Source organism: Megalobrama amblycephala, linkage group LG5, assembly GCF_018812025.1.
Source record: "Megalobrama amblycephala isolate DHTTF-2021 linkage group LG5, ASM1881202v1, whole genome shotgun sequence".
In the NCBI taxonomy this organism is placed as follows: Eukaryota; Metazoa; Chordata; class Actinopteri; order Cypriniformes; family Xenocyprididae; genus Megalobrama; species Megalobrama amblycephala.
Genome location: NC_063048.1, coordinates 6,377,616 through 6,401,014, shown reverse-complemented (window position 1 = coordinate 6,401,014; position 23,399 = coordinate 6,377,616). Strand labels below are relative to the sequence as shown.

The window sequence follows — 23,399 nt, the reverse complement described above, 5'->3', positions numbered from 1 at the left end:
ATTCGGCCGATTCGAAATGTTGAATCAGCGTCGGAGCTCGTCGGGCCATCTGATCATTCTGGGGTGCGTTTCCCAAAGCGAACTATGGTCGCAAGTTCCGTCGTTACCAATAGAGTTCAATGGGACTTACGACCATGGTTCACCAACGATGCTTTCGGGAAACTCACCCCTGATTGGCTGTTTACTGCCACCGGCTGGTACGGAAAGGCATTTCATCTTATGCAGGTGCAGAACGTACTTGGCCGTCGGCTGTTGAGCGTTGGTTTGTTGTGTCAGGCCAACTCTGGACCCAGACGCTGTCGACGTGAGCCAACCCTCAGTCTGCTTTCATCACCACTAGTTCGTCGGCGTCGGCGTGAACGCTTTGTTCTCATCATTTTATGGTCTTTTTATATGGTATTCAGGTGTGTCTTCCCATTGGTTCATTGTATTGATTACTTTCAGGTAGGGTGACCAGACGTCCCGAAAAATTCGGGACAGTCCCGAAATCTAAACTGTTGTCCCGAATCTGGCCCTAATTGTCCCGAAAATTATACTAAAGCAAAATCTTGAGTAGTTATTGTCTGATAAACATTAAAAACTGTCTGCGGAGGTTGAGTCGTCCTGCAACCGGCCCCCGCCGGCTGCTCATTGGGTGCAGCATATTTTTTCTAAGTTCTAAAAAAATACCGTAGGCGGCTAGGCGCAAATTTAGATATGCATGCCCTTTTTGTTTTAAGCCTTGATGAAGAGAGCGCAAGTTGCTGCAGCCGCGAGGAGGACAGTGATGCACGCGTAAAGGAGTGATTGATTGTTCGCTGCACTGTGTACAAAAAATACTTCGCTGCCCAATTATTTCGTTATTTTCGTTTAAGCTTATTAGCGTTAGGCTATACAGAAAGGTCTGATTTACGCACTGTTACTTACAACATTCATTGTTTTTGTTCTTTTCACAATGACATTTGAGTTCATGATTTTAATGTTGTTTTTTTGTGGCAGACTAAAGACTAATGACAGACTGTTGATCTTTGAATAAAAATATGTTTGGTTCAGGTTTTAAATTCATTATCTTTTATTACAGGCTACGCAGTCTAATATCATAGAAGCCCCCCATCCCGTCACCCCAGACCGCAGACACCCAGACAATATTTTCCATGTTATATTCTGCATAATTGGGTGTTTTTAAATAAACAACACTGACAAAAACTAAAACTATATATGTTTTAAGGCTGGACAATATGACGATATAACATTGATATAAGTGATTACGTGGATTTAAACCTACCTATATAGTTAGGCCTATATAAAATATTCACAGGCAGATTTGCTTTATGTATTTACCCGGCGTTGAAATCAGGCACATATAAATGTCAGGAAACACGACTCCTGGCTGCATGTCAGTATCCATGGATTAGGTTTATTTGACAAGATGTAAGGAACACATTTAATTCCAACTTTAGTGTAATTTGTTAGTTTTACTCGCGTTTTTGCAGTTTCCTCTATTAAATCAAGTCACGCAGGAGGTTCTTTTGCCACTCAATCCAGCTGAGGGAGCACGCTTTCGGCGGGAAAGTGACGTCAATGCATATAGTCTTTAATCATGCTTTGTTCTCTGTATTTGCTGTTTGGTGAGTCTCATGTTCCTGCCACTCAGGTTACAGTCATAATCAAATCTATGTCTTTTGTTTATTTTCAGTAAATTGTCCTTGGGTTTAACTGTGTTAATCTTTAGTGGGCTAAATGCTATAATATGTAATGCAGTTGTTCAGTGATAATTTGAGAGGGATAAAATGTGTTGTTTTGCAATCTAGTTTGACTCGGAACTTCTTAATTCCCATTTCTGCATTTGTGAGTCTGTGCTTGTAAATACCATGTGCACATGTGCCTCATTAATAATGTTACTGCTCTGCCTGCACTGACACCTTTGTATGAGTACTGAACTGAGCTGGACGATGACATCACTGTTTTCCCCAGAGCTGCTGTACAGCCAAAACAAACTTTGCTGCATTATTTCCCTGTTATCACTGTAAATCAGCTTTGAAACACTGTATTGTAAAACGTGCTATATAAATAAAGGTGACTTAACTGGGTTTGATATTTCAAGGTCAAATGAGTGTGACATCCAGAACAGTATATTCATCTCACCACAAGAGGACTCTCTCACCCACTTATCGTATTGTCTGAAATTCTGTACATTGTGATATGTGATGTGTCTTCTCCTGTTCTTTGTCATTAGTGTCTCCTTAACCTTAATATCAGTTGTTACATCTGTGCATTTCCGAATGTATCTGCATTTTATAGGCCGAGTTTCTTTTTGAAAGTGTTTTGTGGAGTTATTTGGAGGTAGAATCTGGATAATGTTGCAGTGAGTACTGTTTTTTTTTTTCATATAATATTACTGAACTAAACATAATAGAAATTCATTTAAATTTTCTTCATCATAGCTAGACACTCAAACAGATATAATACTTGATTAAATATATAATAATTCATTCATATTCTTCAGAATTTGTGTCTGGCTGATGTTTGACCCGCTTTCACAAGCAGTGATGATAAAGGAGGAGGTTCCTGCGCTCATGTTGGAGGATGAAAACAGGAGGCTCAGTTTGTGCTCCAGCAGCTCAGGAGAGAGATGTGACGACACGTGCTGTGATTTCAGGTGAGAATGAGCACTGAATGCATGACACAGATACAATACATCAGCCAGATCACTAAACTAGTGTCCTGTTAGCAATTATTGCATGCCGGCTTTTATACCAGGTATTATATTTTAGTTGAATTGGTGCAATGGTGCAATGTTAAGGAAACTGACCTGTTCAAAACTTCTTTTTTTCCATTAGTTGTTTCAAAATCTATTTGATTCAGAAATGTCCATGGCAGATATCTAGGATGATGTGCATTTGTATAGTTCTGAATATCTGTATCAGAACTAATCTACAAAGCTTCAGGATATACTTTCACTTGATTGAATGATTGAATCACTCTCGACAAAGTGACATTCCAGTTCATCTGTGAGCGTGAGCTGCTGTTCATAGTGCTGAACGCAGTACACACTCAATTCACTGACTTTAATCTACTGGCATGAATTATAAAAGAACAAACCATGACAGTTTATTTCATCTGTATGATGCTGCTAAAATATGATATGAAGTGATTCATTCTCATCTTTTTTTTCTGCAGGGAAGCTGTTTTTGGATGATCATGGCTGGACTGGAATGCAACAAATATCTGTGTCTCTTACCAGGAAGATGGAGCTGATTTGAAGTGAAGACATCTGACACCATGAGGATGATGCTGAGAATAAATATCATCATTATTTTGTGTCTTTCAGTCTTATTGTTTTGTACCCGTCCCAACTCATCAGCTGATGTTCATCAGAGGTCAGTGATACCCAGGGCAGTATCCCGCTCTGTGGCAAGGATGGATGGCGATATCATCATCGGCGCTCTGTTTTCTGTCCATCATCAACCGTCGGCAGAGAAGGTCTCGGAGAGAAAGTGCGGCGAGATCAGGGAACAGTACGGGATCCAAAGAGTGGAAGCGATGTTCCACACACTGGATAGAATTAACGCTGATCCCAACCTTCTTCCCAACATCACTCTGGGTTGCGAAATCAGGGACTCCTGCTGGCACTCATCAGTGGCTTTGGAACAGAGCATTGAGTTCATAAGAGATTCTCTCATTTCCATCCGTGATGAAAGAGACGGGCTGAAGTGGTGCGTTGAGGGAAATCCTTCCGCTCAGCCACCGGCCACCAAAAAGCCCATCGCTGGTGTGATTGGACCTGGATCCAGCTCAGTGGCCATTCAAGTTCAGAACCTGCTGCAACTGTTCAACATCCCTCAGATTGCGTACTCGGCAACAAGCATTGATCTGAGTGATAAAACCCTCTTTAAGTACTTCCTTAGGGTCGTGCCCTCTGACACTCTTCAGGCCAGAGCTCTCTTGGACATTGTTAAACGCTACAACTGGACGTATGTGTCAGCAGTTCACACTGAGGGTGAGTTATAGCTCTTCTGTAGCTCAGGATGCTGTATGTACTGGAGTTCTGAAGTATCAAGATGCTTCTCCTGAGAAACACAAATTTGGATGTTTGGGTGTACAACAAGAGTTTAGAACTAAAATGAATGTTGTAAAGTAGCTTAAATCATTTGATTTTGGAGGAATTTCATAAGAAATCTTTGAATTTGATTGCAGAATCAGAGCATGGTATAACACTTTAAGATCTATTATGAAACTTTCTGAGAAGAAATGGAATTTTCTATTTGCTTTCCATTTAGTATCATTGGTGTCCAGGAGAAACATCTAAATTGCATGAAATGAAAGAATCTTCAACCATGCAGGGTCAAAACTGTCAATGTACGAGACATTTTTAATCACCATATCATTATCAAGAGATTGATATTGGTCTCATGTCAAGCACAACACATTATTCCAAATACGACCCAATCTGTGATTAAAAAGTAACCGTAATCTTCTTAACAGCATTTGAAAGCACAATCAGGGTCACAAGCTGAGCTCTCAAATCATTCAATGAAATACATTTTTGTGTCATCATCTGTAGTCTTCAGTTCATTTGCTTATTTCTTTGTCAATATTTTGTTACTTTGTTCATTCATTCATTTTTGTTGTTTTTTTCCTTTTCTTTCAGTTGTTCATTCTTCATTCATTCACTCAAGTCAGTTGTTCATTATTTTGTTCACTATTTGTGTTGTGTGTGTTGGTTCATTTATTAATTTATTTGTTTATTCTTTCATTCTTTTAATCATTCATTAATTCTTTTCACTCACCCAGTTGACATGAAATTGTACATTTTAAGTAACAGTAATGCTTTTTCAATTGAATTGTGAATTGTGAATATGGATGTTGTGTTGTACTAAATTGCTAATCAGAAAATAAACATATTTTGTCTAGAGATGATGCACTGATATATTGGCCAATAATCTGTATCGGCTGATAAAAGATTAATTGCGATAGTTTAAAAACAGGGCCGATATATCCTGTCAATCAAAAGAGGGCAGGAAAACAAATTGAATTTATGCTTTGTGTAAAGAAAGTGCTAAGAAACCAGTTTGATTTTCAAAATTAATAGTAATTATATGAATTAATGACATTTCAGAAAGTTAAATATTAATTTAATCTTCAGAATTAAGTTAATGTGTGTTAATATTAATTTGAGAAATGTATTTGTTTAAAACTGATACGGTTACTCTCAAACAAATTGTTGAAATGGAGAGAATAAAGTTTTTTAACAAAAATGAAACTCTAGATGCGCAGGCTTATAGGTCCTTAACTCAAACTGCTCGTAATCACATCATTATCTATAGGACACATGATTAATTCCTGCTTTAACAGTAGCCAATGAGCTCACATGCTCAATCTTTAAATACATGAGTAGCATTTGCCTTAGCAGTGCAGTGCGTTTTCAGAAACCCTCCACCTTCCCCAGCTCCACCTGTATAGATCTGCTTCGGGTAATTCATGTACACTATATTGTACAGCAGCAGCATGTCTTACTTGCTCACAGCAGCGTGTCGTGTATGTATTGGCAGCAGCAAATCCCATATTTGCTCTGCAGCAGCATAAAAGATCTATTCCACCAAGACCAAACATATCAACATTGTCTTACTCATTATCATGCCAAACACGAGAGTTATGACAGAACTGCATTTCTTTCAAAATATAATAAATAAAAATATGATTAGTCATTAATTATATGAAATTAATGAAATTATCATTAATTTAAAAGAAGGTATAAAAGGCAAAACCCCCAAACTATTGGTATGAATAATCCTCTACTGGTATCAGTGGAGAAATTTAGTATTGGTGCATCTCTAATTTTGTCATTCCCAGTTCAATATCCTGAACTGAAAGAGCCAATTCTTGCATTTTGAAAACTAATAGACAACTCTGCCTATTTAGCTAATAAAATGTGCTAAAATCTCAACAGGTCTGTTTTTGTGTGTAATATTATTAAGGAAGGACATGACACTTTTAATGTAAGTCAGGTTAAAGTCAGTTTGCAGTGTTCATCTGCTTTGAAGACCTTAGAAGAAGCTGTTAAGCTATCCATCTAATTGCATTTGCACTGCAGTCTCAGGTGAGCTGGATCGAGGTAATGCGAATGCTCTTGTGTTTTAATGTCGTTCCTCAGGGAACTATGGCGAGAGTGGGATGGAGGCCTTCAAGGAACTGGCATCTCAAGAGGGTCTGTGTATCGCACACTCTGACAAGATCTACAGCAATGCTGGGGAGAAACACTTCGACCGGCTGCTGAGGAAACTGCGAGAACGTCTGCCCAAAGCTCGCGTGGTGGTCTGTTTCTGCGAGGGTATGACTGTTCGCGGTCTCCTCATGGCCATGAGACGCCTTGGTGTAGCTGGAGAATTCCTCCTCATTGGCAGGTGACTATAAGTTCAGTTTTCAATTTAATGAAATGTGGCACTTCAGGGACACTGAGGGAAATTTAGAGGAATTAAAGCATAATCCTTGATAGTTTCATAAAGCACCAGATCTATCAGAGAGATTTTGCTTAGAAATTATCATGATATCCTGATGCTGCAGGTTTCTATTAATGAGATATTAAAATGATAGATGACTGTCCCTTGGGGATTTTTTTTTTTTTTTTACTCAGCACAACCCTCTCTTGTTGGTGTAAAGTATTTCAAACCTCTAGCTTAATGCCAGTGCAGTCTCTATGGAGTGAAAAGAGGAACATCAGTTGGCCAAGGCTTCTTTATTCTAGGTCAAGGAGACAGTTTAAAGGAGGCTAATTCAAAGCCATATACTTCAGTAATTAACTGAAAGATATACTAGTCGCACCAGGCTGATTTGACCAGTTAAAATGTTTACACAGAATAAGTTAAAGCTATTCTCTTTTAATGTTATGTATTTGAGATGAATGATGGATTTGAGACACTTATTACAAAAACATTTAAATTTAGTAAATTATAATTTAAGACATATGGCATATAACAAACTAGGTCAAAGGTCAAGCCTCTGCATTCCACAGGAAAAAGTAGTGGTTTTCAGAATAGTTGAACTGAGCATCATTTGGCTCTGCAGTGAGCACCACCTGAACCACTTTGGTATCTTTATTTTAATCAGAACATTTTTATTTTGGGAAAACCTTTTTTTACCTCTTTACATTCCAAAGAGAGAGAAATTATTTTTTTTATTCCACTAGATTTCATTAAAACATGTTTTTTCGAACTGAAGAAATAGATACACACGTCGACACAATAGCAATGTCTGATTCGTGAGCAAATGATTCTTTTGAACTGATTCTTACGAAGAACTTATTGAATCGGTTCACAAGTCACACGAACGACTCGCATCATTAACACTTATTTGTTTAACTTTATCATGAACACTTCTTACTTTTTTAACTTGGTTATTTATAAGTAATAAATTATGAATGTAATTTTTTACTATTTTAATGTTGTCTCCATAATGTTCCCTCCAAAATTGTTGGTGGTCATTTGTCCTACATGCATTTGGGCTTATTGTTTGTTCATTCTGCCACGGTGAATGTTTGAAGGATAAAGGCTCTTATATGCATGTAGGACAAATAAATGGACCACCAATTCTAATTTAGTAAATTTACAAGGCAGCGAGAACAAGCTTCTCTCCCAATGTTGCCCTGTACGATCATAATGAAAGTTCATTACGACAGCCCTTTTCAAGACTCAAGTCAACAGCTAACTGATTCAGTGAACCACTTAGAGCGAGTCTCAATAACAATTTGGTCATGTCTGATTCAAATGAGCCAAGAAGTGGGCTAGAGCTTGGGTGCACAGATGATCTGACTGCGGCACATGCATTAAGTTACTAATGATGAATTTTAGTGTTGTTTATTGGAAATGAATATGCTTGAATGTGGACATGTGTTTATCACCTGTGTGGTTTAGACTACTTTAGATAATTTAAACTTAAAGGGTTAGTTCACCCAAAAATGAAAATTCTGTCATTAATCACTCACCCTTATGTCGTTCCAAACCCGTAAGACTTTCATTCATCTTCAGAACACAAATGAAGATCTTTTTGATGAAATCTGAGAGCTTTCTGTCCCTCCATAGACAGCTATTGAACTACCACTTTGATGCTTCAAAAAGTTCACAAAGACGCTAATTATTTTACTCTATAACGTGTTAAATATGGATATTTTTCTTACACAAAACACATCTCTTCACTTCAGAAGGCCTTTATTAACCCCCCCGGAGCCGTGTGGAGTACGTTTATGACGGATGGATGCACTTATTTGAGCGCCAAACTCGTGAACCCTGTTCACTGCCATTATAAAGCTTGGATGTGTCAGGGTGTTTATTAATATAATTCCGATTGTATTCGCCTGAAAGAAGAAAGTTGTATACACCTAGGATGGCTTGAGGGTGAGTAAATCATAGGGTAATTTTCATTTTAAAGTGAACTAATCCTTTATTTTTGGGTGAACTATCCCTTTTAAGGTACACTATGTAACTTTTGGTAACTTTTAGTGGTTAAAAAAAACTGCATGCATTTTGCAGAAGTACATTGTTTTGGTTGTGCTTTGGCTCTGCTTGACTGTGCTGATGAATATGATTTCCCTGCTGCTCATAAAATATTCACTTCTACTAGGCTTAAGAGATATAATCAGTTTAGATAGAAAGAATCTTAAGCTGACTAGCTGAAGACTTTACTGTTGCTATACCCATTAATAGACACGGTATATCCTTGAAAATAAATTACACAATGCTACAACAACCATAATGAAATAACCTTTTACAATAGAAAGCTTTACAGTGAACACTGTTAGAGAGCTACATATGGCATTTTATCACCCTGGAGGTCGAGGGCAGGTACTGGCAGGTTAGGAGGCCTCCAGGGTGGTACCGGCTGTGTAGATGACCGGGCGGAGCTGGCCGTTCAGGGCACCATGGCGGATCAGGGAGTTCAGGGGACCATGGAGGAACAGGCAGTTCGGGAACTAAGAAATGCTTAAGCGATAAATGAAACAAAGTGCAATTTCAACACACACCTCATCAATGAGCTCAACGCCATAGTCTCGTTTTAGTTTGGGGCGCCATGGCGGTGTGACCTCCAGACCTCCAGACCCCAGGTTCGGCCACTATGGCCACGGGTATATAACCCCCCACAATTTCCTTGGGAGGAGCTACGGGTTTCTGGGCTGGAGCGAACTCTGGAGTGGGCTTGTGGGCTGGAACTGACTCTTGAGGGGGCTCAGGGACTGCAGCAGACTCAGGGACTGGAGCGGAGTCTGGAGCTGACTCAAAGACTAGAGTGCGCTCAGGGACTGGAGCCATCTCTGGGCTCTCGACGAGGCAGGGAGTCGCCTCGGGACGAGGAAGGGAGTCGCCTCTGGACTTGGGATGAGAAAGGGAGTTGCCTCTGGGGCCATCATTGGACACTGGTCAGAGGCTGAAGCCATCACTGGACGATGGTCACGGGCTGAAGCCATTATTGGACTCTGGTCACGGGCTGAGGCACACACTGGAGCAGGTTCAGGGGCTGGCGAAGACACTGGAGCGAACTCAGGGGCTGGAGAAGGTACTGGAGTGAACTCAGGCGCTGGAGAAGACACTGGAGCAGACTCAGGGGCTGGAACCATCTCTGGGCTCCAGGACATTCCCTCATACTCCACTAAAAGACCTAAAGGCACAAGTGAGGTGGCCAACTTGACTGAGGGTTCAGGCATGGCAGCGGCCATCTTGACTGAGGGCTAAGGCGTGGCGGCGGCCATCTTGATTGAGGGCCCAGGTGTGGCGGTGGCCATCTTAGGACAAAGCTTGGGAGTGGCGGCCATCTTAGGACAAAGCTTGGGAGTGGCGGCATCTTGCGACGAGGCTCTGGAGTGGCAGCCATCTTGCGACAAGGCTCTGGAATGGACTCTGGGGCTGTAGTGAACTCTGGAGTGGCCATAATGGTCCCAATGTTAAGGAACGTGGAGGATTTGAATGCAGGATTGGGATGAGTTGGAGTGGCTAAACTCTTTCGGGATAGGACTGGATAAGTGCTATTGTCCTCTTTAACTTAAACCATGAAATCAGACTTATATAGCCAAAGGACGAAATTAATGAAATCGACTAGAGGCAAATTATAATAACCAGGAGACAAGAACTGATATAATTTACTATCCAGTCTTATCCAAAATTAGGCCTTGAGTGAGGACTCGCTCCAACTCACCAGATGGAAATAATCCAAAAATTCCTCCACGTACCACTCCAGAGGATGTCCATTCTGCCATAGGGAGGCCAGGTAATCCTCAGCTGGGATCATCCTTTTGTGGTCGGTTCATCTGTAACGTTGCATGGTGTAGGAACACTCACGATGAGGAGATTTGCAGGAATGCAGACTTTAATGATGAAATACACAGAAACCAGGAGTTAAACAGGAGACAACCACATTCACAATGAGACAGAGGGAGAACACAGGGAATATATACAAGGCAAACAAAAGGAGCTTAATAGATATGAGAGATTTGACTGCACACTCACTTGCAGAGAGTTTTTATTGACCAACGTTTCAGCACAAAGCCTTTGTCAAGGTATACCTTGAAGCAAAATAATGGTGGGAAAAATGGAACAAAGGAGGACATGTGACAAAAGACAAAACAAACAGAGTCCAAAACAGATGCAACCCTGATACCTCTCCTCTGTTCGGCGTTCATTCAAAACAAATGATTCCCAGTTCGAGGTTCGAGATTTAGCTGCTCCATTTCAACCTTTCTCAGTCGTTGTGACAACTAATATAAACTGTAAAAAGTGGCTACCTGAAATTGTCACCATAAAGAGTTGTTTTTTACTTGATTTAAAACCATACAATGACTTTTGTTGGTATAAACTAATGAATTTAGGTTGATTTCAGCAATATTAAGTCTTATTTTCGACTTGAATAAAATCAGTTAATTTAAATGTTATTATTTTAGGTTACCTTTTTTTTTCAGTGTATGCCACTGCCACACCACGAGACACGCATGGGCGGGTGACGTATGCAATTTCCCACGAAAACCATCCCGACAGATCTAAAATATAAACACGTATCATAGTGAATCAGGGTCAAAATTTTGTTAATTTTGAACAAAAAAGTTACATAGTGTACCCTTAAAATAACACAAATGAGTGTCTAATCCATCTTTCATGTCATTTCAAATGGTATATAAAATTTAGTTTTTCACACATGGCAAAAACTTTCCAAGACGGATTTAATTTGACCTAAAAAAAAAAATCTGAAATCTTTTGGTTTTAATTAAAATCAACCCCTGGGAAATAAAAGTGCCTGAAGTTGAAGAACATTTGATAATGGCATTTCTTTGGTAATACAAAGTTGTAATCGCAATGAGAAGACACAACGCTTGTCAGCTGCTCATGGTAAATTGTTGTCATCTGTGAAATATGAAGTGTCAACTAATAATAGTCAGTTTTTGGCGTGCTGCCAGGAAGATGCTGAGAGGCAGATGGTGCTGATGATGCCATGACCACATAAAGATACCTTCATTATGAGCTCAAGGAATGGACTGGGACTAATAAAACCTGGGACCAGTGCTGGCCTAATATAGACTACTGCTTCTATAATATAGTTCATATAAATGTTTTCATGCTATTTTGATATGCCAGCAGTTTATGCATTGCAGAGACAGCCAGTTGCACACTGTTTAACTTTGGATGTTGCAGCAAAAGAATTGTTTCAGAGAAGAATATATCAATTGGCTGGCAGTCATAATCTCATCACTTATGCTCTAATGATGAAACTTGTAACACAGAGTAAGTATTGTGCATGCTGAGTCTGTGCTAAAGTAGGTCAGTGTTTTTTAGGCATTGCAGGTGAGAGATTGATAAGGAAGCTGGTGGTAATTAGGTGACTAATTAGACACTTTGTGACCCGTTTCCTTCAGTGATGGCTGGGCAGACAGGGATGAGGTCGTGGAGGGCTACGAACAGGAAGCTGCTGGTGGCATCACTATGAAGCTACAGTCGGAGGAGGTCACGTCCTTCGATGAGTACTATCTGAAGTTACGGCTCAACACCAACAATAGAAACCCCTGGTTTGCTGAATTCTGGCAGCATCGTTTCCAATGTCGCCTCCCGGGACACCCACAAGAAAACACGAATTATAAGAAGAACTGCTCAGGTACGAGGAGAGAGAGAGAGGCTGTATATGGGTCATTCCTAGTATGCAGTACATTTTCATGTCCCCATCATAGATGACCTAATATATTAGATAAAATATTAATTAATTAATATGAGTAAGTTTTATTTTATTAAAGTATCACAATTAAAGAATTTTTAAGGAATTCACTACTTTGTTTGGGTGAATGTTATGCACTAAAACCCTGCAATTTATATACAAATACTTGAGGTATTTCTTTATATTTTCCTTTCTCTAATTGAACTGTCAAGCTTCTTGGGATTGTTTTAATTTTTATTCAATTAGTGTGTTTTTTCAATATTATTCTTTATCCTTTATGGACAGAAAATACTATCTCTGGATTTTCAGGCTGAATGGTGATAAACGATATATATCTCTGGATTTTCTACTTTTTTCTATTTGAATAAAAAAAGTCCTCTTTTTCTGTACTTATTTAAAAAAAAAATTATTTCACATCCTGCCCAGTGTTGTTGTACGAACAATGTTCATATTGAAAGCTATGAAAACAATAATGTGCAAAAAATGTTGTCATTGTACTAACATTGTAACAACATAATCTAAAAACAAAAATAATGATTTTTTTTTAAGCCAAGAACGCAAATAAACAGGGCAAATTAGCATGAGAGTGCAAGTTTTGCTGACGCGCAAATTAAAGAACACAGTAATTTACATTAATTTACATAATGTCAATAATGACCAATCTACGATATGTTCGGATAACGTCTTCCTCTGGCATTCCAAAGAAATTAATACGAGTGGAAAATATTGTCTCCTCCTAGCAGCAACAATTTCAGCCATGTCGCCCCAAATTTGTTAAGACATGCTTTTTTGGGCTTTAAATAATGGCACAAACACCAGTAAATTGACTAGCGCAAACATTAGTAAATCGCGTTGCGCGATTCATTTAAATACTGTCCTCCCATAAATTTTGCATCTGAAAGGGAAACTCCTACAAATGCATATGCAATAAGGTCAGCCACAAAAACAACTCAGTCCACATCTTTTTAGTGCTAATTTTGCACAGCGTGTCGGTAAATCCCGACAGTAGTTTTTTAACACCAAAAGAAGGTTTGTGCTGACGCAAGCTGTTAGTAAATCTGGCCCTACATGTTAACTGCGCTGTAAACCCTAATGCTCAAAATAATTAATTGGTTTGAGTAGGACAAACTAAAATTGAACAAATTAGTTCAGATAAATTAACTGTTATAAGTATTTAGAACTTTCTTTTTCTTTTGTGTTCACAGCACTGACATATTTCAAGTAAACTGAACTATTTCATTGTATTTAGTTGTATGAACTCATTTCTTTTAATTTCGACGCACTTAAGTTTAACTTGTTGAAAGTGGGCTGGGATTTCTATTTCCCAGCATGCTTTGCCCATGGCACTCGAAAGGGAGAGTAAATGCTAAAATAAACTGTTATATAATGTTTTTTGCACAAGATTAATGTTAAGTGGGAGATTTAGTAGTGATTAATGTTTTGTTATGCTAATTTAGAAGAGTTTAAGGGTTTTTTGAGAGTTACCATCATGGTGACAAGTAGCGCATGCAGCTTGGTATGAGAGCAGGTAAGTTACATGTTTTAAGTTGTTGTTGTCATTCAGTAAGTGCTACACCATGCTATTGTTTACATGTTAGCAAATTAGCAAGTTGGCATTTTTTTGTATTTTCTTAGGGTTTACAGTGAAGTAAATATCTCATTTGATTTGCAAGAACTCAAAATAAAAAAGTTAATGAACTAAATATTTTATCTTAATTGCTATCAAAATGTATGAGTTAGCTAATGCAGTACTTCAGGTTAGGAACAATTAACATGCTTGAGTACTACAAACTCAAAACTTGATAGTTCTGCTTACTTAAAATTGTAAATGATTACATTCACTCATATGAGCTTAGTAATTATATTAGCCTACATATTTGATTACCCCCATAGTCACTTTGCAGTTACTTCTATAATGAAAATACACTTACTTGTAGGTTTAAAAATCTACATGCGGCACATTTGCCCTAAACAGGGTAAATTAGCACGAGAGCACAATTCCAAAAAAGCACCAATGGGAGTGGAAAGTTCTGCGCATGATCTACTGACGACGCGCACAAACACCAGTAAATTGACGAGTGCAAACATTAGTAAATCACCTTGCGTGATTCATTTAAATACTCTCCTCCCATAAATTTGGCATCTGAAAGGAAACTCTTACAAACTGTGCGTGTCTCTAGTAATTCCTGACAGCTTTTTTTTTAAAGCCAAAAGTGGATTTGCGCTGGCGCAAGCTGTTAGTAAATCTGGCCCTTAATGTCCAACAACAAATATTTATCAAAATGTATCTTTTACTCAGAATTATTGTGCTATTCTATTGCACTCCGTCTGTTTGGCGTGCATTTGTGTGGCTGTGCTCGTTCTCTGAAGTCTGTGAAGTTTAGTGCAGTGCTGTCAGGAGTGGATGTGAGGATTCATCCACTCCTGAATTCATCCACAAAACTGAAATGTTTGCATGACTTTCTAACATTAATAGGGAGAATATACGTACCTGTAAAATGTAAGTTATGCACAAGGAAAACACTGCATTAAACAGCGCAGATATCTGTCAGAGCATCTGACAGGGACAGGGCATGTCACGTTAAATAGGCTACAAATTAACTATTTTCTTACCAGTTATTTTAAAGCTCTTAAGAATTTAGCATGTCTCATGTTTAGGACAAATTGGACTATGCACTTTCCCTGCAGCAGCTCACTCTGTGTCCTCCGCTAGGCTATTTACTATTTTTAAGATGCGCTCATAATATCAAACTACTGTATATCGATATCAAAGGTATTGCCTTATTCTATAGTCTATCATTTATTAAAATGTATCGATATATATCGCACAAACTCAATATACCACCCAGACCTAACCCTCTTAAACAGCCTTACTCTTTGTACCCATATTTCTTCAATATCACTTTTTTTCTTTTGTAAAATCCTTTTTACTACCAAAAGCCATTGAAATCATCCTCCAGGATGGGACATCATTTTAGAGGGAGGAAAACAGACACACATATGTAAGTGTGAGCAATGGATTTGATTAATTTTGTTGATGTTTTGTGGTGATAGTTGGTTGTCTTGTAAAAACATTTCATCCCGTTTGATGAAATTACAGTAATTACTGTATATAAATAAGTTGACATGCTTACTCATCAATCCCTCACTGATCATTAAAGATCTGTTAACATCATCTTAGCCATGCTGCTAATATTTTAGTTATTGAAGTGTCTGAGCAGAGTATGTTTTAGAGTTCATATAAACATATAAGAGTACTAGAGTACATATCTTCTTATATCTTACAATTGCAACATAAGCATATAGATTGTAAAGAAAAGTTACAGTGTTACAGTGGTACTGCAGAACAGGAATGACCCATTTTGCATGCTATAGCTGTTATTTTCCAAAACAGAAGAAAATGCTGTAAAATGCTTTATTATTAGGTTTATACTAATTTAAAGGCATATTTTTGTGTTGTGTTTTTTGCTCTTTTTGTATCTTTGTAACATTCTCTGCTGACTGAAAAAGGTGATCTAGGTAAATTAACTCTTTTTATGCCACATTTCTATCTGGCTGGGTTGATATTTAACATCAGCTGAAGCACTATTTTGAGACAACACTCAATAATCATGCTGTCAAAATAACACCTGACTTTCTTTTCTGCATTTGCAGTGCTACATCTTGTTTCACAGTGCAATATATTTTTATGTTTTAGTGTGATAGATATTTAATTGTTTTAACCTTTATACAATAGACTTATTTAAGTGCTAGTATAAATACAGGGAAGCATGCCACTCACTTTATTATCTGATCTGATTTTATGCAATTTTCTTGTTAGTTGTCCATATATATATATATATATTAATTTACAGCATTGCTTTGCAACATCATTCATTTTTTTATTTATTTATTTGTTTTCTTTTTTAGTTGTTTTAGATAAGAGGTGAACTTTCATTCATATAGGTCAAATGATTTTGATGCTAAATGCTAATTTTAACTCTATATGCAACATGAACATAAAGGCAAAATGAAAACTGTTACAAATAATCAAACAGAGAAATAGTCATAGTGTGCTGTTCTGTTATTATTTCTTTGTCTAGAACTCCAAGATGGTAAGTGAATATTTTCCTGAAGAGCTAACGTGGAGACACTTCACTTCAGAAATATAGATAGAGGTCGACTGATATTGTACAACCATATGAATTTAAAGGAAATTATGTTCTATGATTCTGTGTCTGTATAAAACACGAGTCTTTTTTCTACATTTTTGGTAAAGGTTAAGTAGAAAAGACAGTCCTTGACAATAAGGTCACAAAGCAGCACTGTATATCGGTTGACCTCTAATATATGAAGTTATTGGGATGTTTTATCCCCAAAATATTGGCATCTGTAAGGGCACTTTGGTTTGAACTGTTATATCCCAATAACATTAACTAGATCTATCATGCCAGTTGGCTATGCTGCATGTTCCTTTGGGGAACTTTTTTAAGCTCCAAACATTTTTAGTTGCTTGTGCTAATATGAATTTAGAGCCTTCAGAGAGAAGAAATAAAGAGGTCACGCTTCTTATTTCTATAGATTTGGCTCCACTTATAACACGCATTTGCTAAACATGCACAACTAAAAAAAAATAAAATAAAAAAAAACACTGTATTGATGTCATACTGTGACTGTGGTGGAAAATGTTTTAGTGCATGGTGTTTTGTTTTGACACATTATCATCCAGGAAAATTTACACAGAAACATGGTAAATGGGGCCATATATGCTGACTTCTTATTTATTTACTTAATTTAAAAATTAGTTAGAAAGTCAAAATTTTTTCCTCCCCTTTTTTTGTTCTTAAAAAAAAACTTAATTTGATTTTCGGAATCATTTTGATATGATTTTTGTTAAGATTTAATGATAAATCTTCTGTAATGAGATGATATTTAGGTTAAAATATCATAGCACAGTATCATATCTTTACTGAGGCCTTCTGTCGTAAATATTTCTCTTTGCATGTAAACAAACTTTTGACATACCATAGAAAATATGTTGTTTCTGAACATAAATGATCTAATAGAGAGCCAGGGCGTAAGAAACACTGAGAAATCCTTCTCGCAATCTGCCTCTATCATTAATAAAACATGGATTTAATGTTTCAGTTTGTCCTCAAAGTGTCACTGCTTTATTATGGTTTGTGCCCATTAAAAAATGAGGGATCAACCAAGACAGCAAAGCATGCCTAGGTTTTAGCTTTGCCCGTTGCTTGCTGCAATGCCCTTTAATTTACAGATATGTAATGTGAGAGCCATGTTATGATGAGAGTTTTCTTTGAAAATGTGTTCTTAATCTTCGAATTCATCATATTTATAAGCTACGGTGCCTGTTACTGCTTCCTGCTGGCTTGTTACAGATCACCAGATAATGATCCGATAGGGTGTCCTTTGACATTGCCAGGTCCTTTGAATTAATACAGCGAACATTTTTATTTTTTTATTTTTTTATTTATTTTTTTGTCTTCAATTGTCAGCCACATTTATCTGATTCACGAGGGAGACGGGCAAGAATGAGAACACGGATGAATAATTAATTTCCCGGCTCAATTAATAATAATGTCACCATCATGTCCATTAATAATTCAATTCTGAGTTGGGTTACATAAATGTTTGCTTTGCCATGGCGACAACAAGCATTTCCTTTGATCTTCTGTTTTAACGCCGCTGTCTTTTGATTCACTGTCCAATGGAAATAGAAAGAACTTACTGTCATGTCGCCTGTGGCTTTGGAATAATAATGTCTTTGGACACCCTATCGTTCCCTTTCAAGTGCTCAAAAATTACATTTCTATAAAATGGGGTCTGAAAATATGGCTCAACTGTTACAGTGGTTTTTTTTTTTTTTGTAACAGTGGTTTCCATTTTGATAAAAGTGGAATAATTATTTTGCAGAATTTGCAGGTATTTATAATTGATTTACTGTAGTCAATATGAAATCAAAATCGACCCTATTTACTTTCTTAATGCACGTTTTTGGTTTTACTGTGCACGTTATTCCAAAGAAAAAGCATTTGTCTTCATTATCTGTATAAAAAGTCTTTTCTTTTCAGCTAACATCACTTAGGCAATGTAGGCTGTTGGATAATGTTAACCAGTAGTCAAATAGCTGTTTAGATAAGGAAGTAAATTGGGTTGCAGATGTTGTTTCATGTTGACTAAGACACTCAAGTTGTCGCAGTGGTACTCTAATAATTGCTGTTTGGTTTGCTGATTCTTGCAGGTTATGAAAGCCTTGAGGACAACTATGTCCAGGACAGTAAGATGGGGTTCGTCATTAATGCCATCTATGCCATGGCTCACGGCCTTCATGATATGCATGAGTACTTGTGCCCGGGTCACGTGGGAATTTGTGAGGCGATGGACCCCATTGATGGCAGCAAACTGCTGGACTTTCTCCTCAAGACCTCCTTTACTGGCGTGTCTGGAGAAGATGTGTGGTTTGATGAAAACGGGGACTCGCCAGGCAGGTCAGTCTTACTTACTGGCCTAAATAAAGCTACATTTTATGCACTAAATGAATAACACCACAAAAATAGCTATTAATTAATTTTTAAACCACTGTGGAGTATGCATCCAATGAGTCCAATGGCAAACACTCACAGCAGCTTGAGATATACAATGTCTGTGCCAAAAATGCATTACAAACGTTCTGTTATCGGATGTACCAACGAACATAAGAGTCTCCATAGACTCTCTGCATCCGAGCCACTGAGGACACTGTGGTTGAATTTCAATTATGAAAGAAATGTGCTGAAGAAAGTCGGTAAAGTGTTATATATTTGCGCAAATCATTTTACGCTGGACTGTTGACAGTTCAACTCTGAATTTGCACAAAAGATTAACATGACGGCACATGCTAGTCGATGAGTTGAATCAACTCCACAACAACTACATAAATTTATCCACTAACCATTCAGAAACGTCCAGATGCATCCTAAAAGTTGTATGAGTTTCTCCATCAGTGTCCAACTCCAGTTTGAACAATGTAAGGCTGAACACCGTTAACTGACAATCCTCATTTTGGAATTTGTTGTTGTTGAGCAACCGAAGTGTGAGCTGTTAAAACTCCGCCCTCTTCTGGAAAGGGGGCCGGGAGCAGCAGCTCATTTGCATTTAAAGGGACACACACAAAAACGGTGTGTTTTTGCTCACACACAAATAGGGGCAAATGTGACAAGGTATAATAAATGATCTGTGGGGTATTTTGAGCTGAAACTTCACAGACACATTCTGGGGACAGCAGAGACTTATATTACATCTTGTGAGAAGGGGTTTAATTGGTCCCCTTTAATGTTAAAGGAACACTCCACTTTTTTTGAAAATAGGCTCATTTTCCAACTCCCCTAGAGTTAAACAGTTGAGTTTTACCGTTTTCGAATCCATTCAGCCGATCTCCAGGTCTGGCGGTACCACTTTTAGCATAGCTTAGCATAGTTAATTGAATCTGATTAGACCGTTAGCATCTCGCTTAAAAATGACCAAAGAGTTTCAATATTTTTCCTATTTAAAACTTGACTCTTCTGTAGTTACATCGTGTACTAATGCTGTGTTCACACCAAACGCGAATAGAGCGTCTGGCGCGAATGATTTCAATGTTAAGTCAATGTAAAGACGCGTTTACGCGCGTCTGGAGGTCTTGCGGCGCGAATGAGGCGTTTAGCGCGGCGCGGAAGACGCGAATTCGCCTCATTCGCGCGTCTAGTTCGCGCGAATGACGCGAATTGAGCGTTTCGCGCGTTACGCGCGAATGGTGCTTTTTGTGCATTTAGCGTTTGACGCGAATTCGCGTCTGACGCCCGAGTTGAAAAATTTGAACTTTGCCGTAAATTCGCGCCGCGTTAACCAATCAGGAGCCTGCTTGCTGCTGTGGCGGCAGGCCCGCCCGGAGTCACTCATTCAAAATGGAGGAACGACTGATATCAGTGAGCAGTCACCCAGAGATTTATGACACAAGTTCATACTTCAGACAGGAATAAAAAGGACCTCGCTTGGAAGAGTGTCGGTGAGGAGATTGGGCTACCTGGTAAGTTGTAAATACACATTTTACTTTTGAGTCACGTACACGTTTATCGACCCGCGGCCTTCCCGCGACGCTGACCCCTACGCCGCTGTTCTGCTCTCCAGAGCAAATACAAAGCGGTAGTTCTCTCGATGAACGCACGATCAACATCAGCCATCTTGCAAACAGACAACCGCCTAGCACTTGCCCCTCCCACAAGAAGCGGATTTCGCCTCGGACGCGCGTCAATTTCGCTTCAAACGCTTGTTTTTTACGCGCGTCTATTTCGCTCTAGACGCGCGAATGCATTCAAAATGTTCAAGCGGCAAACTAGACGCGGTAGACGCGAATTTGACGCTCTATTCGCGTTTGGTGTGAACGCAGCATAAGACCGACAAAAAATGAAAAGTTGCGATTTTATAAGCTGATATGGCTAGGAACTATATTCTCATTTCAGCATTATAATCAAGTTCCATGGGTGCGGCAGGCACAATGATATTACGCAGCATCTCTCACAAATGTAGCTACAAAAGAGTCAAGTTTTAAATAGGAATAATATCAAAACTCTTTGGTCATTTTTGGTCTCATCAGATTCAATGAACTATGCTAAGCTCATTGAAGTTGGAAAATGAGCCTATTTTTTAAAAAAGTGGAGTGTTCCTTTAAACTTTCTTACTTTAACTTAATTTATATCTTAAATGCAGTGCAATTTCCATCGGTTGAGTGCATGAAATGCATAAATGTAACCATGAGCAACAATAATAATTATGCTTGCATTGACTGTAAAAGATCTTCTGTTTTTATCTCGCTTTCTTGAAGGTATGACATTATGAACCTGCAGTATGTAGAGCCTGGAGTCTACGACTATATAAACGTCGGCTCGTGGCATGAAGGCATTCTGAGTATTGATGATGATATGATCCAGATGAACCGCAGTGAGATGGTTCGATCTGTCTGCAGTGAGCCCTGCTCCAAAGGAGAGATCAAGGTAAGTTTGTATATTTATTAGCAAAAACTCTTATGCAAAAGGAATTTGCATTGTTGCCTTTATTTTATTTTGCATCCTCTTGTCCTTAAAACACAAATACAAAAAGACACTGTAGTGCACTGGTGTGAATTGTGCGGTTATGTGTCCTCACAGGTGATCAGGAAAGGGGAGGTGAGCTGTTGTTGGATCTGTACGGCCTGCAAGGACAATGAATATGTCCAGGATGAGTTCACCTGCAAAGCCTGTGAGCTGGGATGGTGGCCAGACGAAGAACTGCAAGGTACTTCCTTTGCAATAGTCGTCATTTTATTGCAATAGTCATTTTGTTGAATGTACTTCTCAGGAGAAGTAAAAAAAATAGAGACTATAGTTGACAAAGTAGAAGGGGTTTGAGGTTGTATTGAAGACTCAGATTGCAAGCTTAGGTATCTTGGTTTCTTGTTGAGGTTGAGATCTCTTTTTAAGATGTAGAAGAAACATATGAGATTACTGGGGTCTTTTTCTCTTAGAGACTCTCTTAGAGAAACAATGGAGATGCTAAATATTAAAATATACAGTATAAGCTAGTCTGCATCTTAAAACAAACCAATGTCTGTCGCCATTTGTTCTAGACAGGAAAAACTCCTATTATCAGGCTTGTTGAGGGGAGGTGTAATATTCTTTTTCTAAGCAATCAGACTTACTGTGGTGACTTTTGCATGGATAAGCACAATCTGTTTTCTTTAGAAAATGTCAAAATACAGTAATTAGTGATTTACCTATGGTGCTTTTGCCCAGAGTTTTGGTAATACACTTGAATTGTTTTTGAGCTTTGAAGTCAAAAGAAAAAGTATGTGTCTGAATCAAAGCATCACAAATGCGTCATCAAACATCCATGCAGAAGACCATTCTCCAAGTCTTGCATTATAACTGATTTGGCTCTTTAAAAGTCCTTCACTGTCCTATTTTCAAAAGGTTTCCCATGACACTTGAAGGCCATTTATCATTTTTACAGATTGCTTGCGCCGTACAACTTATCGCCTGTGACAGCCCTACTTCACTGCCTACTTCTCTGGCCTATTTTCATACACTATGATGGTCAATGTCAATGCAGCAGCTTAGAGTGTCCTAGTGATTTATTTTTCATTAGTTCACTCTATAGTTCCATTCTATGTTACTGCCGTAATGCACAGATTCACCATAGCTCAAGAAAAAACTTGTGCGCCAATGGTCAGGAATGCTAAAAAATATGAATTTTATTTATCTTTTAAGAGGTCATTCATATCCTGTTAGATGTAAATGGGTGTGTCCTTAAGCTCTCCTTGAGTTTTATCTTATGCAAAAGGGTGTTTCGTAAAACTGGTGTTGGTTATGAGGAAGCATTCATTTCCTCTCTCCTGCTGCAGTCTCTGAAGTCTCCTTTGGCTTGGTTCTTTCTTATGGCCGGTCCCTTAGTGGAGGTGCTGTTTATTTTTAGGTGAGCTGGAAACCTACTTTAGTACTTGGTGCATAAGCGAGCTGGTCACATTCAGATGGCCAGTCCTACAAAGACACGCAGCAATGCGAAGTGTAAGCTTTTGCCATTCTTATTTCATATTCAACAATGAATGCTTTGATCTCAAGCCCCTGTTGGCCTCTTAGAGTGTTTGCATATTGGTGGAAGTATAAATTCATAATGTGTCACATCCTATGAATAATAGACATTTGAGTCCACAGTAAAATGGGGAAAAAGCTCTGCAGGTGTGTTGTGAGTATGTTCTGCACTGTATATTGGCCCAAGTCAAAAGAACCCAGCCCCAAATTTTGCCAGGGTATTGCTATATGCTTAGAAAGGTGTTCAGAAGCATTTCAGTGTGTTATGCAGTTGCTAGGATTTTAAAAGTGGTTGCTAGGTGGTTACTTGCTGAACCAAATTAACAGAACCCATCCCAAATTTTGTTTCTGGTTGCCAATGCATTGCTTTGTGGATGCTTAAGTGTTCAGAGTATTTTTTGTGTTGCTATGTGGTTGCTAGGGTGTTCAGAATTGTTACTTGCTGTAAAATTTTTTTTGAGGTTTTGGTGCATTGCTATGCAGTTGCTAGGGTGTTTAAATTAGTTGCTAGGGCATTGTTATGTAGTTGCTTACTCGTCCAAATCAACAGAACTCATCTCAAAATTTGGTGGGCAATTGCCAGGATGTTGCTACTGTATGTGTTTGTGTTTTTTTGTGCACTGCTACGTGGTTTCTAGGGTGTTGCTAAGTGATTAC

At 38.4% G+C, this 23,399-nt stretch overlaps 1 protein-coding gene across 3 annotated transcripts in view; it reads left to right on the top strand.

Annotated features, from left to right (window-relative positions):
* The first annotated feature begins 1,349 nt into the window (after positions 1–1,349).
* grm1b (glutamate receptor, metabotropic 1b) overlaps positions 1,350–23,399 on the top strand; it is a 30,953-nt gene continuing 8,903 nt past the window's right edge. For 2 of the 3 annotated variants that reach the window (XM_048190495.1, XM_048190497.1), the window contains exons 1-9: positions 1,350–2,344; positions 2,486–2,638; positions 3,160–3,979; positions 6,134–6,383; positions 11,870–12,105; positions 15,673–15,681; positions 18,404–18,650; positions 21,002–21,170; positions 21,324–21,450. In XM_048190495.1, the coding sequence (XP_048046452.1) occupies positions 3,262–3,979; positions 6,134–6,383; positions 11,870–12,105; positions 15,673–15,681; positions 18,404–18,650; positions 21,002–21,170; positions 21,324–21,450 (1,756 nt within the window). In that variant the 5' untranslated portion in view covers positions 1,350–2,344; positions 2,486–2,638; positions 3,160–3,261. The remainder of the gene's footprint in view (positions 2,345–2,485; positions 2,639–3,159; positions 3,980–6,133; positions 6,384–11,869; positions 12,106–15,672; positions 15,682–18,403; positions 18,651–21,001; positions 21,171–21,323; positions 21,451–23,399) is intronic. The other variant, XM_048190496.1, reaches the window with a different exon arrangement.